Source organism: Culex pipiens, chromosome 2 (genome assembly GCF_016801865.2).
Source record: "Culex pipiens pallens isolate TS chromosome 2, TS_CPP_V2, whole genome shotgun sequence".
NCBI lineage: Eukaryota > Metazoa > Arthropoda > Insecta > Diptera > Culicidae > Culex > Culex pipiens.
In genome coordinates, this window is record NC_068938.1 from 65927552 (window position 1) to 65939480 (window position 11929).

The window sequence follows — 11929 nt, forward strand, 5'->3', positions numbered from 1 at the left end:
TGTACGAAAAAAGAACTTGGATTGTTGTACAGAATGACTCTAGTATCGAATTTCTTACAGTTTTGAACGAGGTTTCAAATTTAAATTCAAATATAAGTTTTTATTTTTTGAGGAATTTGATTAAAATTGATTTTTTTTATAAATGGATAATTCTCTACCAACTCACACGAAATCGGGAAAAGTTGCCCCGACCCCTCTTCGATTTGCGTGAAACTTTGTCCTAAGGGGTAACTTTTGTCCCTGATCACGAATCCGAGGTCCGTTTTTTGATATCTCGTGACGGAGGGGTGGGACGACCCCTTCCATTTTTGAACATGCAAAAAAAGAGGTGTTTTTCAATAATTTGCAGCCTGAAACGGTGATGAGATAGAAATTTGGTTTCAAAGGGACTTTTATGTAAAATTAGACGCCCGATTTAATGGCGTACTCGGAATTCCGAAAAAAAGTATTTTTCATCGAAAAAAACACTAAAAAAATTTATAAATTCTCCCATTTTCCGTTACTCGACTGTAAATTTTTTTGGAACATGTCATTTTATGGGAAATTTAATGTACTTTTCGAATCTACATTGTCCCAGAAGGGTCATTTTTTCATTCAGAACAAAAATTTTCATTTTAAAATTTCGTGTTTTTTCTAACTTTGCAGGGTTATTTTTTAGAGTGTAACAATGTTCTACAAAGATGTAGAGCAGACAATTACAAACATTTTAATATGTAGACCTAAGGGGTTTAGCACAGCATAGCATTGCTATTTTAACTTTTCAGGTTTATAAATCTTTTTTAAAAATGAGATAACCGTTGATTAATACTTCCCAAATCCTTATAAATATTGTGGGAATTCAAATTGAATTGCGATTTCCAATTTTTAAATTAAATTTTAGATATTTTCATCATTTTTCTTTTTAAACGTAAACTAATTCATCATTCTTCTACACCCAAAATTCCGAGTCGAGAGAATCGTTCCCTCAAAATTTATTGAGGGCTCAGCGCCAAAATCGAGAGAATAGTGCTACCAACGCACACCACCATAACAAATGAGTTCATTCGTTAATTGAAACAATAAATCTCCAACAAGTGCCATACATTGACATCTGACCACTCCTTGTTCACCAAACTGTGGTGGCCTAGGCAGTTAAGTCATTGAGTTAGTGTGTCAAAGGTCTCTGGTTCGATTCCCGTAGTCGACACTTTTGGTTTTTTGTTTTGACGGATGAACTTTTTTTGCAAATAAACCTCGATAGAATAATTCTCTCACCAATCTCGAGCTGTGTTCTCTGTGTCCGTGAGTGGTACCACTATTCTCTCGACTCGAGACCATTATTCTCTCGGACAAGCGCTGTCCAGTTTTGGGTGTAAGAAGCAACCGCATTGATTTGATTGACGTTGCTTGCGCCCCCAAAACATGGTGTCCAACATTTTCCTTGAAACAAAAAACAAAACAACCGCGATACCTGCATCGCGATAACGATCTAATGACGTTCAAGACCGCAACCGGCAACCGCATCTGAATATCCCTCCCCACCCAACGTTGACGCACATCCATTCATTGGCGATGAGCTCACAACAAGTAAAGTAGATTTTAATTACCTCGAAATTTGTTGTGAACCGCAGTTCACACCCTTCTTCATCGAGCTGTTATCTTCCCCTGAAGTGTGGGTGAAACCTTGTAATTACTTCCAAGTGACTAACCGTGTTTGGTCGTATTTTTATTCGTCGTTGATAACGGACTGGTCGGGGTGTGGGTTGCCGGGGTTGCAGTTTGACGAAGAAGACGTTGCCTAGGACAACGTGGACGGAAGCAACCAGCGCCAACAGCAGCAGCTAGCAATCAAGTGATAATTATCTGGGAGAGTGTTGCGAACATTGTAACGCTTCTTGAGGGCGTTGAATGGATGGGAATTTTGCTATTTGAATGTGAAGTTCCAACTTCTGAATTTCAGTGGAAACAGATTTCAAGATTCGAATATTAACAAGCCCATTTTGTATGACTAGCCCGCAAAATTGTATGGAGACCTGCATAGAAAAATTAATTATGCAAAAGGGCTTGAAGCTTCAAGAAAAATTACGAAGCTAAAAAATCATTTAAATTTGGACCCTCCTTAACAAAACATTTAAATAAAGCATTTCAAAGTTCCACGGAAACCTACCATAATTACTGTAAAAATATAATCCGCTTGTGCTGATGATTTCACAATCGAACATTTAAAAAATTGTACAACTCTCGATACCTACCAATTATTCGCCCATTGTAAGCCCATCGCTTCCCGCTAAAATCGCTCAAAGGGCCCAAAGCTGATTGGCTCGAAAGGATTTTCCCCGGTGAAAAATAATTCCACAAACAAACCACTCCGGGGCGCCCCCCGTAACATCCAATTAGTAGGAGATTGTTTGAAGAGAGTATTCGTCATTCTTGCAAGCCTTTTGCCTTGATTGTTCCGAGGAAATGTTCTGACCAAACGACTGACTCTATCGTCGGTGGAAAACAATGCTCTGAACTCAGTTCTCCGCTTCTATCTGTTAATGGCCTATGAATAATCCCCCCAAAAGGCTCTCCCCCGATCAAAGCTTCCAAACTGATAAGATGACTTTGGAATGTCACGGCGTCCGAAAATAATCAACGGCGTGCCACGGCAAGATAATGACGTTGAAAGCACGTTGCCGTGGTGAAAATAAACCGATTTGGTTTGTAGACAAATGACTTGGTAAAATCCTCACTATTAAAAATAAATATTTTTTTAAAGCTGAAAGTTTCAAAAAAAATGTCAATTTTGCTGACCGTTCCCTTGGCAAATTACCCGCAAACAAAAATAGCTTATCAAAAGTCGACAGGTTTAAACTGGCTGGCTGATGTTAGGAAAAAATCATTTAAAAAAAAAGCAGCAAAAGTTGACAAAGTGTGACACTTGTGACGTGGCGGATATCGCAAAAAAAAAATCACTGATAACGGAGGTGATTTACAATTTTTCGTACTACATGAGGTCAACTGCCAGATTAAAAATAAGAAAGCTTTGAAGTGATCAAACAATTCCGTTTGAAATCACTTGAATGCTGAAGAAGTTCAACATAAACGTTGCATAAAAATTTTCAACGGTCCAAAGAAAAATACGTTTTTTTTTGTAGATTATGGATGAGATGAATACTCAAACGAGTATTCAAATCAAATTCTTTGCATGACATAGGTAACAACATAAGTTTCAAAAAGGACAAGCCCCAAAAATATGTATTCCATCTGCTGTTTACCTTGAATTATACAGATATGAAATCAAAAAATAAAGAAATCGATGAATAAAAATGATTTTTAATTTGGTAGAATTTGGGGTAAAAGTCAAAGAAAGTTGAAAAGCTTTTTGTCATGACGATGATTTTTCCGTTATTATACAACTCAAAATTTAACGACTTTGTGAATAGCAAAAACCTGAAAGAAAGACAAAAATGAAAAGTACCTTGAAAATATGAAAAAAAAAAAACACAACTAAGATAAAAGTTAGTATTAGAATTAGAGCTGTGATGTTTTTGTTTTTTAATCAAAGTTGCTCAAATTTTCTCCCTGTACAAGGAAAAAAATATTAGAAAAGCACATGGCTAAAAAGTGTTTGAGTATTGAAAAAAAGTAAAAATGTTCTGAAGAAAAACAAGCTGGCCAAATTTTAATATACAGCCTAACTTATGAAAAGGGCGTATGAAACTTTAAAATGCCGTTTTGACGGTGTCTGGACCAAAGAGCCTATGTCTGGAAATATTTTTATTGGATTCCCCGGACATTTTTACATAACATACTAAAAAATGGGAGGAGTTCATTAACAGGATTCCGAGATATGATTTTTTGAAAATAAAATCCGTGTTTTTTGACGCGCCGCGCGCAAAAACCGGAAAATGACGAAATTGGCAAAAAAACAACCAAAAGTTGCGTCTTTTAACTACAAAAATTTTGGTACCCAGACATCTATAGGTCATCGCTGAAATTTTAAAGTTATCGTAGTTTTAGTGAAAAAAGTTGTTTTTTTGCCAATTTCGTCATTCTCCGGTTTTTGCGCGCGGCGCGTCACAAAACACGGATTTTATTTTCAAAAAATCATATCTCGGAATCCTTTTGATGAACTCCTCCCATTTTTTAGTATGTTATGTAAACATGTCCGGGGAATCCAATAAAAATATTTTCAGACATAGGCTCTTTGGTCCAGACACCGTCAAAACGGCATTTTAAAGTTTCATACGCCCTTTTCATAAGTTAGGCTAGATTTTTGAAACTTCTTACTATTTTTCTTTGAAAGGCCGACTTATCACCTTTCATTTGCGTATAAGACAGTTGAAATCGGTAAAAATGGCGAGGAGTTATGATTTTTCGAAAAAAGTGGTTTTTGCGAAAATCGACGAGAATGGCCATATTTCAGACCACCCTAACACGGCGTAGGTCACCCTAATGGCCAAACAAAAAAATACTGGTCTAATTATTTCGGCCAGGGAACCCCCGAAAAATTTTGAGCCCGATCCGATTACTTTTGTTTTTTTCCATGCTGTTTTCGTGGGGAATTGCTGTATATATATATATAAACATAAGAAGTTTGCTTATAATCATCACGAGTTATCGCGATTTCACGAAAAAAAAGTTTTGAAAAAGTTTGTCGTCATTGATCATGGCCGTTCATGGTCACCCGCGACAGACACGGACGACGAAATAAAGAGAAACGCAAAAAGTAACTTTTTCAAAACCTTTTTTCGTAAAATCGCGATAACTCGTGATGTTTATAAGCAAACCCCTAATGTTTATGTATCCAAATTTTTGTAATTGTCTGCTCTACAATTTTGTAAAATATTGTTACACTCTAAAAAATAACCCTGCAAAGTTAGAAAAAACACGAAATTTTAAAATGAATTTTTTTGTTTTAAAATGAAAAAATGACCCTTCTGGGTCAATGTAGATTCAAAAAGTACATTAAATTTCCCTTAAAATGACATGTTCCAAAAAATTTTACAGTCGAGTAATGGAAAATGGCAGAGTTTTTAAAACTTTTTAAGTGTTTTTTTCAATGAAAAATACGTTTTTTCGGAATTCTGAGTACGCCATCAAATCGGGCGTCTAATTTTACTAGAAAGTCTCTTTGACACTAAATTTCTATCTCCTCACCGTTTCTGGCTGTAAATTATTGAAAAACACCTCTTTTTAAGTGTGTTCAAAAATTGAAGGGGTCGTACCGCCCCTCCGTCACGAGATATCAAAAAACGGACCTCGGATTCATGATCAGGGACAACAGTTACCCTTAAGGACAAAGTTTCACGCAAATCGAAGAAAGGTCGGGGCAACTTTTCCCGATTTCGTGTGAGTTGGTAGAGAATTACCCATTTTATAATCCGACTGAAACTTTTTTGGTGCCTTCGGTATGTCCAAAGAAACCATTTTGCATCATAAGTTTGTCCATATAACTTTCCAAACAAATTTGGCAGCTGTCCATACAAAAATGAAATGTGAAAATTCAAAAATCTGTATCTTTTGAAGGAATTTTTTCATCGATTTGGTGTCTTCGGCAAAGTTGTAGGTATGGGTACGCACTACATTTTTTTTATATGTTTTAGAGGACATTTAATGCCAACATTTCAGAAATTTCCAGGTTGTGCAAAAAATCTTTGTCCGAGTTATACATTTTTGAATCAATACTGATTTTTCCAAAAAATCCAAATGTATTGATCGCAAAAAAAATTCAACTTCATTTTTCGATGTAAAATCGAATTTGCAATCAAAAAGTACTTTAGTGAAATTTTGATAAAGTGCACCAAAAATATGAAACATCCGTGAAATTTTCACTATTTTTAAACCAAGACTAACATTCAAAAAGGGCGTAGTATTGAATGATTGGCCCTTTTAAGATGTTAGTCTTGGTTTAAAAATTTTGAAAATATTTTTTCTCGAAGAGATCGCAAAATTTCACGAATGTTTCATGTTTTAACATTGAAAATCGGACTATAAGTTACTGAGATATCGACATTAGAAAATGGTGGGTTTTTGGGTGAGACTTAGAAAACATCATTTTCCTGTTTTTGAACCTTTGCATGGCAATATCTCAGCAACTGAGGGTCGTATCAACAAAGTTCAAAAAAGCAAAATATAGAGCATTTTCTCAGCTTTTCAAAAATATTTCAAAGAGTGTCAAAAGTAAGCAAACATGTGCACTGATTTAAAAAAATGAAAAACTGTGACTTAAAAAAAGTCACCTAAAAATGGATTTAACATGAAAAATCAGTATTGATTACAAAATTCATAACTCGCTCAAAGATTTTTTGCACAACCTAGAAATTTCTGAAAAGTTGGCATTTTATGTCCTCTAAAACATATCAAAAAATAAAAAAAAAAATAAAAATAGTGTTTTTTTGCAAATCAAGATTTAGTGATAAAAATTTAATTAAAAAATCACCAATTTTTTTTTACCGTATAACTTTTTTTTACAGTGTAGTCTTTATCCATACCTACAACTTTGCTGAAGACACGAAATCGATCAAAAAATTCCTTCAAAGGATACAGATTTTTGAATTTTCAAACATCATTTTTGTATGGACAGCTGCCAAATTTGTATGGAAAATTATATGGACAAACTAATGATGCAAAATGGCTTCTTTGGGAATATCGAAGGAACCATAAAGGTTTCAGCCGGATTAAAACATACAAAAAATAAAATTGAAGAAAATAGACCGATTTCGTAAAGAATTGGTCATGATTGGAAATCATATTTTTTTTTCTGCGGAAACCAAAAGAAACCCGAAATAATCAATCCAAAAAAATCTGAATAAATTATAAACAAATAATTTTTTGACAATTTAGGCAAAATTATAAAAAAAATATTTTCTAAAGCTAATAAATAATAAATTGAATTGCATAAAATAACAAAATAATGTTAAGCTTTTCAGTACATGACATTTCCTGGTTCATCATAATTTTACAGTTGACTATATCTCTGTCGAAATTGAAGGGATCGTCGAAGGAAAATTGAAGCAAGCTTTTGAAGTGACTGACAAATTTATTGACAGATATAGCAATATTGATATCGAGAAGATCGACAGAAGAAAATCGACTGCAAAATAGGGTGACAAAAAAATTTAAAATTTTGGAAAATCTGAAGAGATACCCCATGACTCGATTCGTTTGGCAATAATAAGTAACTGTGTCAATTTTGACCCAAATTGGTTAAGGTTAAGGGGCCGCTTTTTATCGGTGACGGTTATATGGGGAAAATCTCGAAAATGTATGGGAAAAAACATCGCTTCAGGATTTTGGCAGCAGGTGACGCAGGTCTCGCCCAAAATTGTCCAAGAGGAGTCTTGTAGGAAATTTAATTGTCTTTGTCGAAGGGAGCAAGAAGATCCGAGTTGATCCTGATGAGTTATTAGCAATGCGATGAAAATAAATTGGTTGTGGGGAATTAAATTTTCTACAAGAATCTCACACTTGGACAATTTTGGGCGAGACCCACGCTACCTGGCAGAAAAATACTGAAACGATATTTTTCCCCATACATTATTGCGAATTTCCCCATATAAATTTCAACGATAAAAGCGACCCATAAACCTTAACCGACTTGGCTCAAAATTGGCACAGATACTTGTTCTTGTCTAAGGAATCGAATCAGAGGGTTTCCCTGATGTCGATTTTTTTTATTGTCACCCTACTGTATAACCATTTTTAAACATTTAAAACAAAAAACGTTATTTTAATCTTTTTTTTATAACGCAGTTTTAAGAACCTTACTAAGGAAAGGCTATGCAATGACTCAAAAAATGTTCATCATAAAAACTTTAGTTTTGAAAATTTTACTATAAATAGTATGCATGAAATTCTCGACTTTTCCGATTTCTCGAGGATTTTGGCGTATTCTGGACTTTAACGACATTTAAGATTTCTCGACATAAGTTGTCACCCTGGAAAAAGGATATTCAGAAAAATCCGTTTTATTTTTAATAGCTATATTTTGAATCTAACATTTCAAATTTTCAAATTAAGTTATGCATCATTTAAATTTACCTATTTTCAACTGCTGGATGATCGGTGAACTGAAAACTACTTAAATTTAACCCGAACTCAGTAGGAAAGTTTATTTTTTTCTTTCAACTGATTTTCAGGTAAATTCTGTTCATATTGACAGACTAAACTGAACAACCTATCCTTATGAGTCTTGAAGTTTGGATATTACACAGCATTTTTTAAGAAATAAAAAAATCAATTTGATTTCTGTGTTTTTATATTGTTCAGTTTAAACACTTATTGACTTCAAAAAAAAAAATAGTAATGTTTTTTGGCAAAATTAAAATTGAAGTAGCTTTTTAAAGAAAGTAAACTTCACAGAAAAAAAAAAATGATGGTAATATTCATCAGGAAATGGTGACAGATTTTGTGGCAAAAAAATGATTAATTTTACCCCAGAAAATGATGAATTTTCATCAATTTTTGATGAATATTCATCAGGTTGACATTTTTACACATTTTTTATGTAATATTACTCAAAAATAGAGTTAATATTCAACCTACCAAATTTTCAACATTCCAAAATTAAACTTTTTTTTTCTGTGTTGCAATAGGACAACCATGACAAAATAAATTACTTTGAGCTTGGTGAAGATATATTTTTGGAAATTATGAATAATTTCGTTTGCCTTCCATCATACTGCGCAAATTACCATACTAAATCAAAAATAAGCATCCATCAGTTCATCAAAAACTGATTATTCCTTCCTGAACACACTTTCGCCCCTTTTCCCGGTGTGTTCACGTCACATTTTCCAACTCACCACAATGCCGTCATTTCCACCGGTGGCGTCGGGCAGGTTAAATGAACCGTGCTTTCGGGAGAAAAATTTCGCGAAACACGCCATTATTATCACTGCTCTCGTTCCACTTGCCTCCACGAGAAGATTGATTTTATTTATTCACTTCCCCCTCCCTGGAGGGGTCCTCACTCACGTTCACCCACCCACGCCCAGCGTGTTAGTTGATTCATAAATTTTAATTTTTTAGCTTCTTGGTTGTTTCTTCTTTGATTTCCGGATCTGCTTGATTTAAGACTTCCTTTTCCTTCTTATTATTTGCTTCGTTACACTTTCACGAGAAAATTGACACAGTTAATCAATTTTTTTGAATATCTTCACAAAAGAGGAGGGTGGGAAAATTCCGCGTTCAAACCGCGCGACACCTCGGAAGTGACTGTCCGTCAGTTGTGGTAGACAATTTCCAGCCCAAATCAACCAGACAGGTGTGAAGTGTGAACCTCTTGACCGTTTCTTGGGCCGTTATCAGTTGTTTCTACTCGCGGGGTGGAACGCCAAAGACGATGGGTTTTTTCTGTGCTTTTCTTCACACGACTGATAACAAAGTCGACGTTGGGCACGACAGCGAGAGAGAGAGGTAAACTGGCCACGAAAGATAGCAGGCCAGAATTGGAGCGAAACTTCAAGTGGACACATGGTGGCGGTAGGGTGACTTTGATTTGTTATGATTGAAAAACGATCGAAAAATACGGGCGGTATTGAACAAAATCCATCACTTTTGAAGACTTTTTTTTTGGGGATTTTCCAATTACTAAATAAGGAAAGGAGCCAAAACTCCTGAAATATAGGAATTTCTACTACTTTCTACTAGGATTTTGCATAAATGACGTTTTGGAAGACAGGAGCTGATAAATATCAATTTTTGAGGCAATTTTTCCACTAAGGCCGTTGCAAATATTTGTCAAAGTTTATGTCATCCCCCCTTCAAAATTGGTCCAAAAAATCAGGGGACAAAACAATATTTTTTCAAATAATATAAAAATATAAATGGAAATAGAAGTAGAATCAACTGAAAACAATCTGAAATGCATTTTTCTGCAATGATAATCATATTTAGCATATTTTGGCTTGTTTAAAAATATTTTGAATTTTTATGATATTTTTATGATACTTAGAAATTGTAGAAACTTATTATTGCAAAACAACTGGACAGATGTGTAATGCATTTTAAAACACTTTTTTCATTCAAATGTTGAAACTGTGGCTTTTAATTGGAATTTTTTTTTTCTTGATTTTAAAATTTTTATAATATTTTTTTCTCCTGAAGATTAACAACATTTTCAACATTGAAAATTGGACCATTAGTTACTGAGATATTGGCATTATGAACTGTTTGGATGACACTTAAAAGAACTTAAATTGTCTTGTTTGTTGTTATTATCGCTATATTTCGGAAACCAGAGGTCCAATCTTCAATGTTTCTTAGGCAATTTTATTGAAAATTTTCTGAGATTTTCAAAAATCTATTATTAGGAATAGACAATCATAAACACTGATTTAAAAAATATAAAAACAGGATTTGTCAGTTAAAATTTAACTTTAAGGGGATATATCTTGAAAACGGTGCCCTTCATAAAAAAAATCTGTAGAAAAATTTTCGATTGCAAATCTGAATATTATTTTTTTTTGGGTTAAATGTCATTTTTTTCCAAAAAACATTTGCTATCAAAATTATAACTCGGCAACAATTTGTTCATAATAATCTTTGGCTCATAAGTTGCGTTTTTTGTCCTTGAAAACATAACAAAAAACAAATTTCATATGTCTTTCACTTTTGGGGAAATGACTGTCAATGATGGTTCTGTATCCAGGGTCCAAAAATAGTAAATTGAAATAAAAAAAAAGAATCACTATTATGTAAAATGCTTCTACAAACAACACAAAGAAACCCATTTTTCGATTGAAACATTAAGATTTGAATGTATTTCTAAAACAAATATGGCTGCCAATTGGCCGATCGGGAATGATGCCTTTCAGAGCCTTAAAAAAGTTTATTTGACAATCCACATTTTTTTTTCATAGCCCTAATCAATACCTACAACTTTGCCAAATAAATCAAATCGATCAGAAAATAACTTCAAAATTTACAGATTTTCGTATATTTACGTACCATTTTGGTAAAAAGCTGCCAAAATTATATGGATACTTGTATGCGTGAACCAATTACACAAAATGGCTTCTTTGATTATAGCTTAAGCCAAATCAAAAATATAAAATATAAATAAGTTCGAAATCGGCCGATTTCGTAAAAAATTGCTCACTTAACTTTTTGCCCAAAAGCCAACATTCAAAAATTTGTCCAATCGTTTGTAAACTTTTTTAAATACTTAAAAAACGCCATTTATCTTTTCCACAATTCATCAAAAGGAACACTTAAAGTTCAAAAATAATGAATTTAGGGAACATAGATCAAAAAAATAAGATCGTGTATAAGAATAGAAATAATTTATTGGGTTCGAAAAATTTATGTTTTTTGCAACATAAAATAAAAACAATAAAAACGATACAATTATTAAAAGGAATTAAGCAAAGTCACAAATGCAGGTAAAATTAAAATTATATTTAAAGTTCTGAACAAAAAATTACCGCTTCGGGTTATTAAAGATTTGAAAAGTGCTTTGAATTTCCCATAATCTAACATACTTGAAAGTTTTTTTTTACAATTTTGTAACAAGAAACAGGTTTTAAAATATGTTACAACTTTTTTCTTATAAAAAATACAATCGTTCAGAATTTTGAATGTTGTCACGGTTTTGAGCTAAAAGTCTTTTTAAAAACGTAGCTTTGTAAACTCTTCAAATGGAAGGATCGGACCGCTCCATCGTTCCAAAATATCGAGAGGGTCTCTTTCGTTTCGGATTTGTTAGCAGGGACCAAATTTGTGAGTTGGCAAAGAATAATCTTTGTTGAATATCTTTGAAAGAAATAAAAATTTATGATTTTTTAACAAGAAGTACAACATTTCAAGAAAGATCTTATTATCATCACCATATTTTTCTTAAATTCAAATTGATGTATTTGCAATATTATTCACAAATATGAATGAAATAATGAATAATATTCATAGGCCTAACATAGGCCACTTTGAATTTTGCATGATAGTTTATATCCCTTGGCCAAAT

General features: G+C 33.4%; 1 protein-coding gene across 1 annotated transcript in view; it reads right to left on the bottom strand.

Moving 5' to 3' along the window:
- LOC120418422 (cGMP-dependent protein kinase 1-like) overlaps positions 1-9182 on the bottom strand; it is a 28199-nt gene extending 19017 nt beyond the window's left edge. Inside the window, exon 1 of the mRNA XM_039580800.2 lies at positions 8772-9182. Coding sequence (XP_039436734.1) covers positions 8772-8855 — 84 coding nt within the window. The 5' untranslated portion in view covers positions 8856-9182. The remainder of the gene's footprint in view (positions 1-8771) is intronic.
- Positions 9183-11929: the final 2747 nt, after the last annotated feature.